Source organism: Bombina bombina, chromosome 10, assembly GCF_027579735.1.
Source record: "Bombina bombina isolate aBomBom1 chromosome 10, aBomBom1.pri, whole genome shotgun sequence".
Classification (NCBI taxonomy): domain Eukaryota; kingdom Metazoa; phylum Chordata; class Amphibia; order Anura; family Bombinatoridae; genus Bombina; species Bombina bombina.
In genome coordinates, this window is record NC_069508.1 from 196108268 (window position 1) to 196130649 (window position 22382).

Below are 22382 nucleotides of genomic sequence, written 5' to 3' on the forward strand. Positions count from 1 at the left end.
CATTGGCTAACCAGCTGTATACTCGTTTGGAGTGTCACAGGAGCACAGCTTTATAAATGTAACCAATGGTATGGGATAAACAAACAGTAAAATAAATATATTTGCTTGAAAAAAACCTTCTCTCATAAATTGAAGCTATTGGACTTTAAACTAGTGTGTGCCTTTAAAGAGAAATACTGGGTAGAGATACAGAAAGCAGGAGAAACGAATACGTGTGCCAATGTACAGATCGCTGTTTATGCTTTACATAGATTTCAGTTTTTTATTTCTACAGAACCTTGCGTTCACATTGCACAGAAGCATTGTGCTCACGAGAGCGTACTTCCATAGGCTCCAATGGGACCCTCGTTCTCATGCCGTGAGATACTGCTGAGAACTAGCGCAGTGAAGGGGGTAAGTCATGCAGTGATGGTCAGCAAATTTAAGAACATATGTATATGGCTATATACAAATATATTTATGTGTTTATATGTGTATATACACATACTAACACAAATATATATATATATATATATCAACACATTAACACATAAATATATATGTATATTAGCACATACTAACACAACTTTACTGTATGTATATCAGCACATACTAACACAAATATATATGTATATCAGCACATATTAACACAAATATATATGTGTATATACACATACTAACACAAATATATATGTATATCAACACATATTAACATATAAATATATATGTATATCAGCACATACTAACACATAAATATATATGTATATCAGCACAAATATATATGTATATCAGCACATATTAACACAAATATATATGTGCATACAAAGAGAGAAGCGCTCTACCAGGAACGAACAACAGCTCAGTGGCTTGTTCTATGGCGATTTACCACCCGGAAGCAGCCTCTTTTAGACCAGTGTGCTTTTCACAGAAGAAAACTTTCATGAAGTATATCAGTCTGATCCTGCCAAGTAAGGTCAGTCCAGCCCCAAAATACCAGGCAATTCTCCTCTGAACAAGGAACATGACAACCCCAGACGATCGTTTCGGCCTCCTATGGGCCTCATCAGTGAGGTGCAGCCACATTCCTCTAAGCACACTGGGCAAGGAGTTCACGTCTGGTTTCCCCCATCACCCATAGGGAGACTTCCCCAGGGTCATAATAATTTGCATACAAAGAGAGAAGCGCTCTACCAGGAACGAACAACAGCTCAGTGGCTTGTACTATGGCGATTTACCACCCGGAAGCAGCCTCTTTTAGACCAGTGTGCTTTTCACAGAAGAAAACTTTCCTGAAGTATATCAGTCTGATCCTTCCAAGTAAGGTCATTCCAACCCCAAAATACCAGGCAATTCTCCTCTGAACAAGGAACATGACAACCCCAGACGATCGTTTCGGCCTCCTATGGGCCTCGTCAGTGAGGTGCAGCCACATTCCTCTAAGCACACTGGGCAAGGAGTCCACGTCTGGTTTCCCCCATCACCCATAGGGAGACTTCCCCAGGGTCATAATAATTGGCATACAAAGAGAGAAGCACTCTACCAGGAACGAACAACAGCTCAGTGGCTTGTTCTATGGCGATTTACCACCCGGAAGCAGCCTCTTTTAGACCAGTGTGCTTTTCACAGAAGAAAACTTTCCTGAAGTATATCAGTCTGATCCTGCCAAGTAAGGTCAGTCCAGCCCCAAAATACCAGGCAATTCTCCTCTGAACAAGGAACATGACAACCCCAGACGATCGTTTCGGCCTCCTATGGGCCTCGTCAGTGAGGTGCAGCCACATTCCTCTAAGCACACTGGGCAAGGAGTCCACGTCTGGTTTCCCCCATCTCCCATAGGGAGACTTCCCCAGGGTCATAATAATTTGCATACAAAGAGAGAAGCGCTCTACCAGGAACGAACAACAGCTCAGTGGCTTGTTCCATGGCGATTTACCACCCGGAAGCAGCCTCTTTTAGACCAGTGTGCTTTTCACAGAAGAAAACTTTCCTGAAGTATATCAGTCTGATCCCGCCAAGTGCTTCTCTCTTTGTATGCAAATTATTATGACCCTGGGGAAGTCTCCCTATGGATGATGGGGGAAACCAGACGTGGACTGGGGCTGGACTGACCTTTCTTGGCGGGATCAGACTGATATACTTCAGGAAAGTTTTCTTCTGTGAAAAGCACACTGGTCTAAAAGAGGCTGCTTCCGGGTGGTAAATCGCCATGGAACAAGCCACTGAGCTGTTGTTCGTTCCTGGTAGAGCGCTTCTCTCTTTGTATGCAAATTATTATGACCCTGGGGAAGTCTCCCTATGGGTGATGGGGGAAACCAGACGTGGACTCCTTGCCCAGTGTGCTTAGAGGAATGTGGCTGCACCTCACTGACGAGGCCCATAGGAGGCCGAAACGATCGTCTGGGGTTGTCATGTTCCTTGTTCAGAGGAGAATTGCCTGGTATTTCAGGGCTGGACTGACCTTTCTTGGCGGGATCAGACTGATATACTTCAGGAAAGTTTTCTTCTGTGAAAAGCACACTGGTCTAAAAGAGGCTGCTTCCGGGTGGTAAATCGCCATGGAACAAGCCACTGAGCTGTTGTTCGTTCCTGGTAGAGCGCTTCTCTCTTTGTATGCAAATTATTATGACCCTGGGGAAGTCTCCCTATGGGTGATGGGGGAAACCAGACGTGGACTCCTTGCCCAATGTGCTTAGAGGAATGTGGCTGCACCTCACTGACGAGGCCCATAGGAGGCCGAAACGATCGTCTGGGGTTGTCATGTTCCTTGTTCAGAGGAGAATTGCCTGGTATTTCAGGGCTGGACTGACCTTTCTTGGCGGGATCAGACTGATATACTTCAGGAAAGTTTTCTTCTGTGAAAAGCACACTGGTCTAAAAGAGGCTGCTTCCGGGTGGTAAATCGCCATAGAACAAGCCACTGAGCTGTTGTTCGTGCCTGGTAAAGCGCTTCTCTCTTTGTATACAAATATATATGTGTATATCAACACATATAAACACATAAATATATATGTATATCAGCACATATTAACACAAATATATATGTATATCAGCACATATTAACACATAAATATATATGTATATCAGCACATATTAACACATAAATATATATGTATATTAGCACATATTAACACAAATATATATGTATATAAGCACATATTAACACAACTATACTGTATGTATATCAGAACATATTAACACATAAATATATATATGTATATCAACACATATTAACACAAATATATATGTATATCAGCACATATTAACACAAATATATATGTATATCAGCACATATTAACACAAATATATATGTATATCAACACATATTTACACATAAATATATATGTATATCAGCACATATTAACACAAATATATATGTATATCAGAACATACTAACACAAATATATATGTATATCAGCACATACTAACAAATATATATGTATATCAGCACATAATAACACAACTATACTGTATGTATATCAGCACATATTAACACAAATATATATATGTATATCAGCACATATTAACACATAAATATATATGTATATCAGCACAAATTAACACATAAATATATATGTATATCAACACATATTAACACATAAATATATATGTATATCAGCACATACCAACACATAAATATATATGTATATCAGCACATATTAACACATAAATATATATGTATATCAGCACATATTAGCACATAAATATATATGTATATCAACACATATTAACACATAAATATATATTTATATCAACACATATTAACACAAATATATATGTATATCAGCACATATTAACACATAAATATATATGTATATCAGCACATATTAACACAACTATACTGTATGTATATCAGCACATATTAACACAAATATATATATATATATATATATGTATATGAACACATTAACACATAAATATATATGTATATCAACACATATTAACACATAAATATATATGTATATCAACACATATTAACACAAATATATATGTATATCAGCACATACTAACACAAATATATATGTATATCAGCACATACTAACATAAATATATATGTATATCAGCACATATTAACACATAAATATATATGTATATCAGCACATACTAACACATAAATATATATATATATATATATATAAGCACATATTAACACATAAATATATATGTATATCAGCACATATTAACACATAAATATATATGCATATCAGCACATACTAACACATAAATATATATATATATATATATATATATATAAGCACATATTAACACATAAATATATATGTATATCAGCACATACTAACACATAAATATATATATATATATAAGCACATATTAACACATAAATATATATGTATATCAGCACATACTAACACATATATATGTATATCAGCACATATTAACATATAAATATATATGTATATCAGCACATACTAACACATAAATATATATGTATATCAGCACATACTAACACATAAATATATATGTATATCACCACATATAAACACATAAATATATATGTATATCAGCACATACTAACACATATATATGTATATCAGCACATACTAACACATAAATATATATGTATATCAGCACATACTAACACATAAATATATATGTATATCAGCACATACTAACACATAAATATATATGTATATCAGCACATACTAACACATAAATATATATGTATATCAGCACATACTAACACATAAATATATATGTATATCAGCACATACTAACACATAAATATATATGTATATCAGCACATACTAACACATAAATATATATGTATATCAGCACATACTAACACATAAATATATATGTATATAAGCACATACACACATAAATATATATGTATATCAGCACATACTAACACATAAATATATATGTATATCAGCACATACTAACACATAAATATATATGTATATCAGCACATACTAACACATAAATATATATGTATATCAGCACATATAAACACATAAATATATATGTATATCAGCACATATAAACACATAAATATATATGTATATCAGCACATATAAACACATAAATATATATGTATATCAGCACATACTAACACATAAATATATATGTATATCAGCACATATAAACACATAAATATATATGTATATCAGCACATACTAACACATAAATATATATGTATATCAGCACATATAAACACATAAATATATATGTATATCAGCACATATAAACACAAACATATATATTTACAGGGAACACACAGTCCCCATAGACTGCAATGTAAAGGCACTTTTCAATGATGCCCACCACATTTTAGGCCTAACAGCTGCTTTGTGCAGTTATTTTTTAAGGACATTTGCTACATTTTTATTTCATTATTGGCACTACTACACTGAAATTTGGGGGCAGTTGGGGACATTCAGAAAATTAACCAAAGATCTGATCTCCGTTTAATCTTCAGAGCCACTTGTAATGGCTGGTTATCGCACGCCTGCAATGGGCAAATTAGCGCTTCATTTGTAATCTAGCCAAAAATTAGTTGAGGTCTAGAAAACAAAATGTAACAGGTTAAGACCATGAAACTTTTCCTAATAAAGACAATCATTAAATGTTTACACCACAAATGGTTCTGTGCTGGAAATTAACATTTTTTCTAAGAAAGGAATATTTCAAAATAAATGAAATTTTTTGTTTTATGAAATATGCATCTTCCTGTTCAACATTTTGTGGTTGGGCTTGTAGATTAGTGTTAATCTCCACCAATAAAGCTTCAGGAGTTGTCTTCATTCGCCAATGCACATTAGCAAGAAGTACACAACAGATAATGCAAATTTTAACACAGCATTTTTAGGTTAAAAATAGATTTTCTACATATTTAAATGTCACTCTTTTGATGAGGATTTAAATTTTTTAAGCCCAATGTCAAATTGGCTTCTTCCACATAGAGTCATTTACAATTTGATTTGCTCTCAAGATAATATTTATTTTGAATTAAGTGGGCTAATATGGTCACGTGTATTTTGACATCTGATCACCAAACCCTGTATATGTAGACCCGAAGCATTGGCTCCCAGCCCCACCCAAACAGGCTGCCTCCTGCTGCAGGGAGACAGTGACTGACAGGCTCACTAAGATATTGCCTTTTTGTGCAGCTAATGCTAAAAACTGTGCACAATAGGGAGACTACCATCATGCTCTGCTCAAATTAAAGCACAATGGCAGGGAGTTAATTCAGCCGTAGTTTAGCAGGCAGGCCTGGGCACACCCTGTGTGCACGCCAATGCCAGCTTTATATCTGTTCCTAAGTGTTTGCAGCAGAACAGTAAGATAAGCTTAAAACTTAGGTTTAGACATGGTGGCATCTATTACTTTATAGAAACAAAGGAATCTAAAAAAATACATTTTCAGAGTTAAATTACAGAAAAAGGGGATAAAATAAATAATGAAAGTATATTACTAAGTTGTTTAACTACACATAATAAAACATTTTGTATTACAATCTCATACGGTTTAATATCCCTTTAAATACAACGTCCTTTTAAGTTGCTATTAGCAAAAATGCATACACATACTTGTAAGTCAAATACAAACTTTCATAATTCAGGTAGAGTACAATTTAAAACAAAAATACTTATTTTATCAAATTTGCATTGTTTTCTATGTATCCTTTGTTGAAATTGAACTCTTCTCCATGCCAGCATTCTAAGGTAGGCTCAGGAATGTGCACATATTTTGCACATTATATTGATGACATTGTTACAAACATTGCTGCCAAATAGTACTTAAAGCAAGAGCAGACTCCTGGCCCTATCTCAGTAAACTGTCATGGAAAGGCACTAATAATGAATTCTTAGAGAACAAAGTAAATGTAATATTTGTCTCTTTTTAATTGTACACTTTGAATAATGAAAGTTTACTTCTGACGTAGAACTTACCATTTGCCTGAGGAATGTTTAGGTTTGTTTGGTAAAATGAATCTGATATTTCAGCTTCTCCATTACTGAAAGTCACCGGCACTGAATTTGCATTAACCTTGGCATGAGTTTGCCAGTTTGAATTTTCATCTGCTTGTCTGGGCTCACAATGTTTAACAACTTCATAGAATTCTTCAGTAATCGTCGTATTATCTGGTGGCGCTGGTCCTATCTGGGTGTCTAGTAATGGGATATATTTTTGGGGATGGAATTCACATGTTCCATCTTCTTGTTTTTTAACAGAGTCTGCAACATTCCAAGTTTGTCTGTTGTTTTTAGACAGCTTCATAAATTCAGCCTGGAAATTAGATTGATCTTTGAAAATGCCAACTTTTTTCTTTGAATTTATCTTAGAATTTATCTTAGAAGAACTGGTGTGCTTGTTTATATCATTCAGAGAAAAACTTGGTTTCAAAGGAAGATCAGGCGCCTTACGAATTTTAACATCATTTTCTAGCACAGATATGACATTTGCAAATTCTGGGTTGAAAAGGATATTTGACCCCGAACGTCTTGTCGATATGTTCGTTTTTGGAGGCAGTGTGCTTGAAAAACTGTGTTGGACTTCAAACTTCTCTCGAATTGATTTAACATCTAAGGCTTCCTCCTATATGGAAATAGAAATAAAGTTCCTTACATGGTCAGTTTGTTCCCAACATCATAAAGACATCTGTGTTGATTAAATATAAATCAAATATAAATCAATCAAATGCATATGTAATGCATGCAGAATTCAACTGTGAATGTATAACTATAATCAGAATTCATCACTAATATAAATACCCCCATAAAATCCCTTTAACCACTCACAATTGCTCTTACATGCTTTGATACTGTATATTCAAAAGATTTACAAATATTTAAAAAAAATTAAAAAAAAATCATACATATTATTTGCAAAACGGAACAGCTTCAAGTTTTCAGGACAGACATAAATGTTTTGATCAGGTTTGATAATCATTACCTTCTTGTGATACCTTTAGATAAACCAACACTGTTGAACAATATTCTGTGGCACAAACTGTAAGAGTGCAAATCCCACATCTTCAGATGCCTCACTTGCCTGGAAAACGTTTATATACAACTGGCTGCCTGTTTATGGGTAAATATTGATGCTGCGTTTATATGAGGGTACAATATACAATGTTTTATTGTTTGGGATAAATACACTAAATAAATTATATGGAAGTCCATTCAGGCTGCACTTTCTGTACTTTGGTTATTTTATGAACAGCAGATAATTCAGCAAAAGGCAGCTTTGGATTTTGTAGCTCTCATTTGATCAGAACATTGGTAGCCGATTTACAAATATTGCTAAAGCCATACAAATCTTTTTGTGGATTATTCCTTAAAGGGATATGAAAATTATATTTTGTAACTCACACAGAACATACAATTTAATTTTTTTTTAATTTCCTTCTATTATTAAATTGTCTTTGTTTCCATAGTATTCTTTGTTGAAGAGCTACTTAAATAGGTGTCTGGAGCACTGCATGGCAGAAAATAGTGCTGACATATAGTGCTCATGCCAATAGAAAACATTCTTGCAACACTGCTGCCATATAGTGTTCCAGACATGTTCACGCTCCTGAGCTTATACATCCTTGCTTTTAAACAAAAGATAAGAAAAGACTGAAGAAAAATTGATAACAGAAGCAAATTAGAAAGTTGTTAAATTGCTGCTGTCGGAATCATAAAATAAATTTTGGATTCTATGTCCCTTTAACATGTGGAATACCACACTGACCCCTTAAAATGCATTTTATTGTTGTATTATTGCTAGCAGAGATATATGAATATGACCTCCACAACATGATTAAAGGGACACAAAATTAAAAAATTAAAATGTTCACAATTGAGAAAGTGTTATAATTATGTATTATTGTTTTCTTTGTATCCTTTGTTGAAAAGCATACCCAAGTAGGCTCAGGGGCAGCAGTGCACTACTGGGAACTTGCTGATGATTGGTGGGTGCACACGTATGCCTCTTTTCATTGGCTCATCAGATGTATTCAGCTAGTTCCCAGTAGTGCATTGCTGCTCGGGCACAGACTGTAACTATGCATTAAATCCCTGTGCAAGGGTAAAACATGCAGTTATATGCAAAGCAATGGTGCACTGATAAAATACTCTAAAACATTTTTAGCACTTGTAAATGCCTTTAAACACACAGTTAAAGTGAGCTCCAGACCAGCAATGCATTGAACGTGTAGAGATGAACATGACCTCTGAGCCAATCAGGGATGGAATAGCCACCAGTCACTGACTATATTCAGCTTGGGATCGGACCACATTAGAGCTAACTTTAACTATGTGTTTAACCCAGTTGCAGGGGTTACATACATAGCTGTTGGAAGCATTGCTGTAATAATAAGATTTTCTTGCACATTAGAGCATTTTATTATTGTTATATCCCTTTAATCATCATAAAGCACTGAGCAGTAATTAGGATTTTGCGATTCTAATATGTAGTAATATGCAGTATGAAGCATTAGTTTGTAAGGAACTTTAAACTGCTCAGGCACAGTGACAATAAAAAAATAAATAAATATATAAGATGGCTCTATCTGAATCATAAAAAAAAATAGGGTTCAGTGCCCCTTTAAGCTGAAATCACTGTCTATGACCTTCTTGCACTTGGATATCATGAGCGACACAATCTCATTTTATTAGTCATACAATAAGCATCAACAGAGACACTCCTGAGTCACATGTAATTTGCCTATAGCAGGGAGGGTTTCCTGGAATCTAGTATTCAACCGGACAGTATTTTAGCAGACTGTCCAGTAACATTTTCACAAAAATACACTTAAAAGTCCAGTTTTTTAAAGTCCATGGGTTTTAGTTAATTTTAAAGGGTCTCATATGCCTCAATGCATTACAAATATGGTGCAGAAAGTAATGAGAGACAGTCAACAGGGTCAAATCACTACAGTTTATGCATGGTATGTTACTGGCGGCCATGGGGTTAAATAACTGCTCAATGTAAAATATACTTGGTTGGATCAAGATTGTGGGCTTTTTGGGGGGAACATTCTGTGACCCCACCTACTATCAGTCACAGTCACCAAGATATTTTGTGGGGGAACTCTGGCAAACTCTATATCAGGTAAAGGACAAAAACATCAGATGGATATTACTTGTCCCTACTTACTGGCAATGATTATCAGCCAAGAGATGAGATTGAACTAAAACCAGATAGGGTAGGACCCCCCATCTAAGTGGTTTAGTAGGCCTAAATGTAAGCTATAAATGTAATGTAATGCACTGATTTGATCAGTTTTATTTCAGACTACTCATCACTGAGAAAGAGACATATTCAGTAGAGAAAAACAATATTAAAGGGACAGTCTACGCCAGAGTTTTTATTGTTTAAAAAGATAAATAATTTATTTTGTATTACCCATTCCCCAGTTTTGCATAACCAACACAGTTATATTAATATACTTTTTACCTCTGTGATTACCCTGTATCTAAGCCTCTGCAGACTGCCCCTTATCTCAGTTATATTAATATACTTTTTACACCTGTGATTACCTTGTATCTAAGCCTCTGAAGTCTGCCCCCTTATTTTAGTGCTTTTGACAGACTTGCATTTTAGCCAATTAGTGCTAACTCATAACTAACTCCATGGAGTGAGCACAATGTTATTTATATGGCACACATGAACTAGCGCTGTTTAGCATATCAGCCTACCTAGCTTTAGCTTTCAAAAAAGAATAAAGAGAACAAATCAAATTTGATGATAAAAGTAAATTGGATGCCCTATCTGAATCACAAACGTTTAATTTTGTCTAGACTGTTCCTTTAATGATGCAATATTTATTCCCTTTATACTTATTACTTGTGTATTATTTAAAATCTGATTTTATTTTTTCTAATTCCTATAGTGTTTTATCTAAAATGGGTGTCATGTCATATAGTGGGTGGAACTGAATAAGGTATTAATTGGTTCTATTATGCAAACCACAACATTCTACACTTGTGTTTTAATAGAAGACAAACTGTCTAGAGTGATATAGATTTTATTTATTTATATATGCAACTATGAGGAAATATTCATTAAACCCAAATATATTTGCTACAAACAGATTTAGCAGTGCCAGGTGCATTCAGCCTTTTTCATTCCTCAGTTTGCACCAACATCCCAGGTTTTCCTTCTACCTAAACTAGAGTAAAGGTGAACTAATAATCCGATTGGTGAGAACAGGCTAATAGCCATGCTTACTGGTCAGCTGATTATTTCACCTGTGCTCAGTTCAGATATCATGAAAATCTAGCCTGTTGGTGTGGCCAGAGGTCTGGAGATGAAAAACCCTGATCTATGTTAAACCTTTTGGAGGAAGGATTTGCACTGATTTGTTACTTCTCTGAGAAACAAATACCATGGAACCACTGGCTCAGCTTTTTTTTAACATTACCTTCTGCGAGGACGGATTTTGAGAGGCAAATCAAAAGGAAACATTTTTCAAATTGAGAGCATCACACTTGTCTGACACTTCCCTTTAATTATTCAGAGAATACATTTTAAATAACTATCCAATTTATTTTGATTATCTAATTAGTTTTGATCTTTTTGTATCCTTTGTTGAAAAGTATACCTAGGTAGGCTCAGAAGTTACTGATTGGTGGCTGCACATGCCCACGTCTTGTTATTGTCTTTCAGCTAGTTCCCAGTAGTTCCTTCAACATAGGATACCATGAGAATGATGCAAATTAGAAAATAGAAGTAAATTGTAAAGTTGTTTAAAACTATATATTCTAAGTGGATTGTGATAGAAAAAAAATTGGGTTTCATGTCCATTTAATGACAGAATATCTGAATGACTTCTATCTAGGCATGTTTGGTAAAACAGCATTATGCATATTTTTTATTCATGCCAACTGAAATCACACATCATACATCACACATCATACATCACACATCCACAAATTACATTAGAAATAAAAAAGCTATAATTGTGTTTTCCCACAGAGTTTAATTCTTTTAAGAAACAGATTTGCATAAAACATGCATTAAGCATATTGTAATCTTGTTTACATGCCAGAATGATTTAGTATATAGATCTGCTATATGCTCTGATTTTGTCTTTTAAATGAGTCCTAAAACTGAGCAGTATTACATAAGACCTGGTGAAGGGAGGAAATGATAAAAGTTTTTTGTGCAACATGGAATGTTAGTTCAATAAAATGTAACATCACATTGCATAAACATTCCAACTTGAAACATATAAATGAAAATTGCAATTCATTATTTGGTCCACAAGATGGCAATATTGTATTATTGAAAACTTTTAGATGAGATTTCTTATCATTAATAATTAGGTATACAACATGCATTTCTGTTATTTTCAATATAACATTTATACTAAAAATAAATTAAGAAATATAATATACGATTTTCAATATGAATGATAATATCTAATTTCAATGGCCTAAAGTAAAATTGCTCAAAAAGAAACAAAATTTTTTTTTTTTTGCATCGAAAGTTTATAAAACTTTTTGTCCAGCACATTACATTTTTTATTTTCAAAACTTTATTACTTTATGCAGACAATTGTGAAGAATGATATTTATTTTAAGAAAAAAAAATTCAAACCTGCTCTCTGAAGTAAATGTGAAGTTTCTTTTAAATTATGATTAGCCCTTTCTAAATGTTTATATCTATTTATCTCTACATCCAATCATATGGGTCACAGGTTATTTTCATGGGGGGAGGTCACAAAAGGAATACAAAAGTATCTAGACCCCCTTATAGTGTAATTTTATTTTACCATAGTTGTTCATCTCTCTTTTTGGAATTTATTACAATTACCATGAAGTATGGGAATGGACTGTCTAAAACTAGATTCACTAAATGCAACAAGGACCGCATTCCAGCTTTTTGTTTTACCCTGGGACTAGGAGGCCAGAGTCTCAGTTTTCCATGGCAAAGTCAGAGCAGTTCGGGGGTGGAGAAAGAATGGTCCAGGCCACAGATGGGAAGCCTGATTGTTACTCGCAATCTACCGCCTGCCCCCCTTCGTTAACACAATTTTTGTATGATATTTAGTCCGGCAACCAATAAAAAGGTTAGCCATAAGGCTCATGGTCTCTAATCTGCGGTCTGTCAGCAGCAGTTATGCACAATCGCTTTAAAAGGCAAACGCTTTGGATCCTCTATTTGTTTGGTTCATACACTTCATGTAAGGAATGGGGAGTGTGCACCAACTAATACGTATGGAGCAGATGGGACCGCTCTATACTTAAAATAAAAAAGAAGGGGGTGGAGGGAAAGATCAGAAAGACCATGTCGGGAAATAAAAGAAGATTTCTATGATATGCAAGCTATTACAAACACTATATATATTTAGTGGTTTGGATTGTGCTAGTATTTTAAAATCAATAGGTTTATGCAAAAAGCATATCATTATCATGACTATTTAAGATATGTCCATTTCAATTATGAATGCAATGCTCAGATGATCCTAATATAATTCCCAGTACATCCCAAAGGAATGTAAGGTACTTGATTGCTAGTTAATTCACAGACAGCTAGATTACAAGTTTTGCTTTATGAGTGAAAAAGCAGCGTTATACTTCATGACAATGCTTTTTCCCCTAATGCTGCTATTATAGTATACCAAAAATGCAAAATTCACCAGCACAATATGGTAAAAAATGAAATCTTTATTTAAGACCCATGATAAAATAACTATGTTAACATGGGACTTAAATAAAGATTTCATTTTTTACCATATTGTACGGGTGAATTTTGCATTTTTGGATTACATTTGCAGTTTAGCCCTTGCACCGAACACTAGCAGCAGTGCTGTATTCACTACTTTTTTGGGCTATTACAGTATAGGTGTACCGAACACCTTTTTGGCCGCCACGCAACATCAGTATCGCACTTTTTAAAAAGTCCTTTTTCAATGGGACTCCCATAGCGCCGGTATTACGAGTTTGCCTGGGAGGTCAAAAAGTGAGCGGTACACTCTATAACCACAAGATCCGTACCGCTATCTAAAGTCAGTAGTTATGAGTTTTACGTTACAAAGCTGAAGCATAAAACTCATAATTAAGTGTTAAAAAGTACACTAACACCTATAAACTACCTATTAACCCCTAACCGAGGCCCTCCCGCATCGCAAACACCAAAATAAAAATATAAACCCCTAATCTGCCACTCCAGACATCGTACGAACTAAAATAAATATAACCCCTATTCCGCTGCTCCCCGACATCGTCGCCACTATAATAAACCTATCAACTCCTAAACCGCTGCCCTACTGCATCGCAAACACTATTTAAAGATTAATAACCCCTAATCTGCCGCCCGCGCACACCGCCGCTATAATAAACCTATTAACCACTAAAACGCAAGTCCCCCACAACGAAATATACTATAATAAATTATTAACCCCTAAACCTCTGACCTCCCACATCACTAACTCTACATAAATATATTAACCCCTAAATCTAACCCTAATGTAACTCTAAGCCTAACCCTAACTTAAAGATAATTAAAATAAAGCTAAATAAACCTTACAATTATTACCTAAATAATTCCTATTTAAAAATACATACTTACCTGAAAAAAATAAAACCTAAGCTAGTTACAATATTACTAATAAATTATATTGTATCTAGCTTAGGTTTTATTTTTATTTCACAGGTAAGTGTGTATTTATTTTAACTAGGTAAACGAGTTAGTAAATAGTTATTAACTATTTACTAACTACCTAGTTAAAATAAATACAAAGTTACCAGTAAAATAAAACCTAACCTGCCTTACACTAAGCACTAACATTACAATAAAATAAAATTATTAAAATACAATTTTATAAATTACAAAAAAAACAAAAAACACAAATTACAAAAAAAAAACAACACGAAATTATCAAAAATAAAAACAAATTACTCCTAATCTAATATCCCTATCAAAATAAAAAGTCCCCCAAAATAAAAAAACCTAGCCTACACTAAACTGCCAATGGCCCTTAAAAGGGCCTTTTGTAGGGCATTGCCCCAAAGAAATCAGCTCTTTTACCTGTAGAAAAAAATTCAAACACCCCCAACAGTAAAACCCACCATCCAACTAACCCGCCCAAATAAAAACCTATCTAAATAAACTTTAGGTAACCATTGCCCTGAAAAGGGCATTTAGATGGGCATTGCCCTTAAAAAGGCATTTAGCTCTTTTACATTGCCTAAACCCTAAGCTAAAAAAAATCCCACCCAAAAAAAAAACCTTAAAAAAACCCTAACACTAACCCCCGACGATCCACTTACATTTATCGAAGTCCAGACATCCATCCTCATCCAGATCCAATCAGCCAATAGAACGAGAGCTCAATCCTATTGGCTGATTGCAACAGCCAATAGGATGAAAGCTCAATTCTATTGGCTAATTGCAACAGCCAATAGGATTTTTTCCTCTTTAATTCCTATTAGCTGATAGAAATGTTTCAGCCAATAGGAATGTAAGGGACGCCATCTTGGATGACGTCACTTAAAGGGAACCTTCCGTTTATGTCGGCGACCATAAGAAGAGGATGCTCCTAGCCGGATGTCTTGAAGATGGACTCACTCCACGCCAGATGGATGAAGATAGAAGATGCCGTCTGGATGAAGACTTCTTTCTGCTTGGATGAGGACTTCGCCGGATAGATGAAGATCGAAGAGGCCTCATGGATGAAGACTTCTTGCCGCTTGGATGAGGACTTCGCCGGCTGGATGAGGATGGATGTCCGGACTTCGATAACTGTAAGTGGATCGTCGGGGGTTAGTGTTAGGTTTTTTTAAGGGTTTTTTGGTGGGGGTTTTTTTTTAGCTTAAGGTTCCCTTAAGTGACATCATCCAAGATGGCATCCCTTACATTCCTATTGGCTGAAGGATTTCTATCAACCAATAGGAATTAAAGGGGGAAAAAAATCATATTGGCTGTTGCAATCAGCCAATAGGATTGAGCTTTCATCCTATTGGCCGATTGGATCTGGATGAGGATGGATGTCCGGACTTCGATAACTGTAAGTGGATCGTCAGGGGTTAGTGTTAGGGTTTTTTTAAGGTTTTTTTTTTTTTAGCTTGGGGTTTTGATCAATGTAAAAGAGCTAAATGTCTTTTTTTTTTTTTTTTTTTTTAAATATTGTTTTTATTGGAAAAAGGAAAAATAAGAAACATTGACATGGTATGTAATACAAGTAAGACATTGATTTTCCAGAGTCCAGTTTTCAGATTATTCCTTAGTGAACAGATGGTTCTAAAATATTAAAGAATCATAGATTTCTGCGTGTCCAACAAGGCTCCTTGGCCTGTCAATTATGGTCAGTAATATTCAATCAACTGAGGAAAAGGAAATAGAAAAGGAACAACATCCAATTAAGAGTCAATCATATCCAATTATTTTGGAATGCTTTACAAGTGTTTCTAACATATGCCGAACATTAAGAATAAACGCTGGTAATCAGTATGTCACGGTGTCACGGCTCGCCATGGCCGAGCTAGCAGGTGGCTTCTTGTGTCCCCTACTGAGCTATGTGTAGCTTAGGATCTGTATCCTTCGGTTTGGGAGTGTAGTGATCTCTTACGCTGGACAGTTATGTTGTCCCTACCTATAATAATAATCCGTCTGATGATATCACTGAGGAGTGCTATTGCTTTCTTTCCATAATTGTAGCATAAGATCATGTATATCTGCGGTTCCCTGCTGGAGATGGTGATATCTTTCTAATTGCAGGAGAGTGTCAACTTGTTGGCTCCACTCCGAGACTGTTGGGATAGTACGTGATTTCCAGTATTTGGGAATCAGCATTTTAGCACTGTTTAGCATGATCAATAATAGCGCCCTACTTTGTTTGCTCTCTGCGTTGGGTAATGATAAGTACAATAGTGTTTTAGGGCTATTCTGTAGTGTCTTCCCCACCGTGTGTTCTATTCGGGTTAACACATTCACCCAGTATGTGTCTAATTTGGGACATTGCCACCAGATGTGTGTCAATGTTCCCTCTCCTCCACAATTTCTCCAACACCTCCCTGAAGCTGTCTTGTAAATTTTATGTAACCTATGGGGTGTAAGGTACCATCTTGACAAAAACTTATAGCTTGCTTCCTGTACTCTCACCGAGATTGAAGCTCTTTTAGTGACTTGAAACGCAGTGTACCAATCCTTGATATCTATCTCCATTTGTAATTCTTTCTCCCATGCCCTGGTGTATGTGGGGAGTGTGTGTGACTCTTCTACTACCAGAAGTCTATATGTTAGTGCAATGGCGTGGGCTACGGGGGCGTCTCGTAGACACAAGCTTTCAAATGCTGTCACCTGTCTCGTCAGTGTATGTTTGTGGTGGTGGGTCGCGAGGTAGTGAGCGATCTGAGAGTGCGCCAGCCAGTTCATGTGCGTTCCTATTGTTGTCTCCCTCAAGTCAGTCAACGGCAGTAGCTTGTTTCCCTCTAGAAGAGACAGTAACGTAAGATCCCTGAAAGGGATCACAAGCTCTGTCTCTTTGCCCTTGTAGTTCCAGGGCAGGTCAGTGTTCTGGTATATAGGGGTCAATGGTGCATCTGTGGAGGAGATATTCGTGGTTGTGTGTATGATTTTGTCCCATTGGGTGAAAAAGTCTAAGAACAGGGGGTACACGGTAGTGGCTCTGTGTCTACACCTCTCCAGGGTCCAAGCCTGGAGGCCGGCATTTCTTGTGTCTAATATATCGCAGTCTAATTGTACCCACACCTTGTTAGGGTCGTTGTGGCACCAATCTGTCAGTCTCTGCAATGTGATGGCCTGTTTATAGGTATGTATATTGGGGACCCCAAGTCCTCCCCTGTCCCTGGGGAGGTACAGTGTTTTTTTCGCTATCCGCGGCTTGACGCCCCCCCATATATATTGCTCCATGAGGTTTTGTATCTTATGCAGAAAACCTATCGGCAAAGGTATGGGAGTAGTCTGCAACAGGTATAGCAGTCTGGGGAGCACGTTCATTTTGATGACGTGAATTCTACCTATCCATGATATCGTTTTCTTTTTCCAGCTAGACAGGTCTGTGATTAGTGTAGCTTCCAACATTTTGTAATTAGCCTGGAAAAGTACCTGCGGGTCTGGGGACAAGTAAATTCCTAGGTATTTCATTTTGGTCTGTTGTAATCTGAGTGGGCAGTCTTGCAATATGTTTGGTAATTCGTCTGAGTTATATGTGATATTAAGTATTTCAGATTTGGTTATATTGAGGTGGAAGTTGGAAACTTGTCCATATTCCCTGAAGGTGGCAAGGGCCCCGGGCAGCGAAATCTCCGCGTTTGTCAAGGTAAGCAGCACATCGTCTGCATATAATGCTAACTTGTGCTCCCTAGTCTTTATCGGTATACCTGTTATCTGCGGGTTATCTCTTATTTTTTGAGCCAGTACCTCTATAGTAATAGCAAATAGGATTGGTGAGAGGGGGCACCCTTGTCTTGTACCATTCTGAATAAGGAACTTATCTGATAAGAGGCCATTTACTTTAACCCGTGCCGTCGGGCGCCTATATAGGGTGAAAATCTGAGCTATAAAAGTGTCGCTAAATTTCATTTTATGCAGGACCGCTTTTAGGAAATGCCAATGAACCCTGTCAAAGGCTTTCTCTGCATCTGTGGACACCAAGATTGCTGGCGTGTTTTGTTGTTGGGTATAAGTTATCAGTTGGAGTATTTTTAGGGTGTTGTCCCTCGCCTCCCTCCCAGGGACAAATCCCACCTGATCAGGGTGTATTAATTGTGGTAAGTACCGATTGATTCTTACGGCTAAAATCTTGGCGAAGATCTTGATGTCCGAATTCAGGAGGGAGATGGGGCGAAAGTTTTCTGGTTTGTTCGGACATCTGCCTTGCTTGGGTAGTACCGTAATAGTAGCTTCTAACATTTGCTCAGGGAAACCCCCCTCTGTCAGTAGTGAATTAAATAAGGTTGCTAGGGGCGCCCGCAAGTGATGAATGAAGGTTTTATAATAGTTAATGCCCAACCCATCCGGCCCAGGGCTCTTGCCACTCGCCATGGACTTGATGGCTGCTGTAATTTCGTCACATGTGATCGGTGAGTCCAGTGCTTCAATGTCCTCAGTACGTAGTGTGTGCAAAGTCACCCCCTCTAGATAGTTGTCTATATCTTGCTGTCCACAGTCATTCTGTAAGTTGTATAACTTCTCATAGTACAGTCGAAATATCTCCGCTATCTTGGTGCAGTCTCTGTACATGTCCCCTGATGTGTCTGATAGAGTATGTACATGTGCATTTAACTGTTGGCGTTTCAGCGCCTTCGCCAAGGACGAACCCGATTTGTTATTTATGTCAAAATATTTTTGCTTCAGTATGGTGGCTTTGTGCTGGTATTCCCTAATATAATGGTCATTTAGGGCATTCCTTGCGTTAGTGAGATTCTTTAAGAGTATTGGGGACGCTGGGTCATATTTGTGTTGCGTTTCCCAGTATCGTATTTGTGAGAGTGTGGAATTTACAAACTGTCTGTCAGATTTAATTTTCCTCGCTTTGTGTTTAATAAATTCCCCCCGTATCACACATTTGTGTGCCTCCCATGTTGTGAACAAAGACGTATCTGTTGAGGGGTTTTCCCTAAAGTAGTGCCTTAACGTCTCTTCTATATCTAATTTGACTAGAAATATACGTGTGATAGACACACAAGAGGGCGCTATGACAACTAAGTAATAAAAAACAAAAAATAATTAATAATGTAGACAATGACAAGCAATATATACGAATGGTTATGAACGGATCATGAACTCTCACCATACAGACGATGCAACAATTAATATTCAGTCCCAAATGAATGTGTAATGTCCATATATAAAATGTCCAAATGATGTAAGCAACACCAGTTGCTGCCGATGGTGCTGCACTGTCCTCCTGTGAATGCCCTCTTAGTTCCTAAATGACCGGAGGCAGATCTATAGGGGTGGAGGGGAAACAGAGGCGACAAATGTGTGTATCCAGTGTGATAAAAACCCCCCTGCACAAGTATGCTATGCCCAGGGTACTCACACTTTGACTTAGCACACCAATGTGCTGGTAGGCGCAGACTGGCTATCAGAGCAAGCCAGCTAGCTCTCTCCGGTGCACTCTCTCGCTGTGGTAATCGTCAAAGTCTGAGCCGCTGTGTCTCTTTAGTGCTGATCTCCAGCACCAGCAGGAACTGGTAACGGACTAGCTCCCAAGGATTGGTAATGAGGATATACTTATCACGGAATCATATGCGATGGTATAAAAAATAGATTTTAATCAGTGTTAAAAACAACAACCATACAGATTCCACAAATAGATATCAGGTATATATTCTTTGCTACGCGTTTCTCGGCTGCTTATGGGCCGTTTCTTCAGGCATATTTGTATAAACATTTGAATCGGCTATATATTGCCGCTCATTACCAAATCCTCCCTCCCCCCATCAGACCCAATAGGCGTGTAGCTATCAGCCATTGGCTGTAGAAACACATCCAGCTGATACTTAGTAACATAATTTGAATAGATACATATATCAAAAAAGTTACAAACAATGGTATAATCATAAAAAATAACAATATAGTTGTCTACTTAATATTGCGAGCTTCCTACACATTTCCTCCTCAGAACGGGCCTCCAAAAAGTAGCGATTAATAAAATCTCTCGATTTCGCTTCCAATGTGCAACCCAGCTAAGAACTAAATAGTACATATATATATTAATAATGGGCTTCATATGAAATTAAATTTCCACTATCAAATACTTGGATATGATGCATTAAATATCTATCTAGATGATATATATATTCTCGAAATGGTATACGATTTTCTCATTTTAATTTATTAAAGGGACCTCCTGTCGTGACAACGCTATTATGAATAAATTTATTTGTACTGCTCCTAAATGAAATTCTTTGCTTTTGTTAACACTATATGTCTAATAATAAAAATATGTGTAAAATGAATATACTGAATATAATATTAAAAAGGTTTATTCTAAAGAATAATAAATCATAAATAAGGAATGACTAAATCCTGCATATTTTAAAATAAACTCTATTGCACTATCTGAATCAGTTTGGCGAACTATTCCGTTCCTATTTTCTATATCTATTTAGAGGTGTAAATCCTATACATGTTGTATCTAAGTACAACCATCTCTATAATGATGGTATCTACACTGCAATGTACTCTTCAATTAAAGGGATTTTTTACAACTCTTAATACGATATTTAGATTAAGTGTCTGCATTCTAATTATATACATATAATATGTATCTAAAATCCTATACTGAAATAAAACATTAATTTATTGTAACGATTATACACTTAAATAGTGATATATACAGTGAACATTTTATGAATAATACTAATTCTGAACCCCCAATTACTAGTGAATAGAGTTCCCTCCTAAATTCAAAAAATATATATAGACTATGGTCATGGTACTATAAATAGTATTACTACCCATACGTGTAGTAGAATAGTGTGTCTTATGTAAAAATATAATATGAAGTAAAAGACCATTAATGGTCAAAGTGCTAAGACTATAAGTTGTGATTTCAGGATCACCAATGGTTCCTGATGTGTGAATATATAAATAATCAAATAATAACAGTGATGTGTGAGGTGTATCTACCTAATACTGCTACAAGTAATAATTAACCTTATATGTGTGATAGTGATAATAAAAAGTGTGTATATAATGAAATATAATTACTGTGTACACTTACAAGAATTATTAATAATGTGAACTAATATATGTACTTCTATGTGTGTAACTAATATAGGACTTATCCCCAATCTAGATCTATAATATGTATGTAATAATGATAAAGTATATGGGGGGATACCAACATCAGTAAAAAAGAAGTGAATGTAACCATGAAATTACTAAAATAATATATAAATTAAAATTAAAAAGCAGCAGAGTCAATGACTTCGTTGAGACCATCTGGAAAAAGTGATCCAAATTTATGGATCCAAAAAGTCTCTCTTTGACGAAGCTTAATGAATCTATTGTATTTGTTGGAGGGTAAAATGCTTTCAATGGGGGCGATTTTAAAACTACATGGTTCCCCCTTATGTTCTTGTATGTGGTGTCTTGAGACACTATGTTTATCAGATTCATGTCGAATGTTTCTGAAATGTTCACTCCATCTGGTGCGGATGTTACGTATTGTGCGCCCTAGGTACTGTATCCCACATTTGCAGGATAACACATAGATGACAAAAGATGAGCTACATGTGAGGTATTGTCCTATCTGATATGACCTTCCTGTCGTATGTGCTGCAATCTTTTTTGCTCCATGGGTTATATATTGACACATATAGCATCTTGATTTGCCACATCTAAAAACACCTTTGTGGCCCATTTTTCTATTATTATTATTTCTATTATTCGATGTATCTTTAATTGCTTTTTTGGAGATGACCACTTTACTGGGCGCTAATGATTGCTTAATGTTAGGTGCTCTCCTATATACA

At 36.1% G+C, this 22382-nt stretch overlaps 1 protein-coding gene across 1 annotated transcript in view; it reads right to left on the minus strand.

Annotated features, from left to right (window-relative positions):
* Positions 1 to 22382, minus strand: part of FYB2 (FYN binding protein 2) — a gene marked incomplete in the record, with an annotated part of 262855 nt that overhangs the window by 189126 nt on the left and 51347 nt on the right. The window contains 1 exon segment of the mRNA XM_053693621.1: positions 6891 to 7536. Within this exon segment, the coding sequence (XP_053549596.1) occupies positions 6891 to 7536 (646 nt within the window).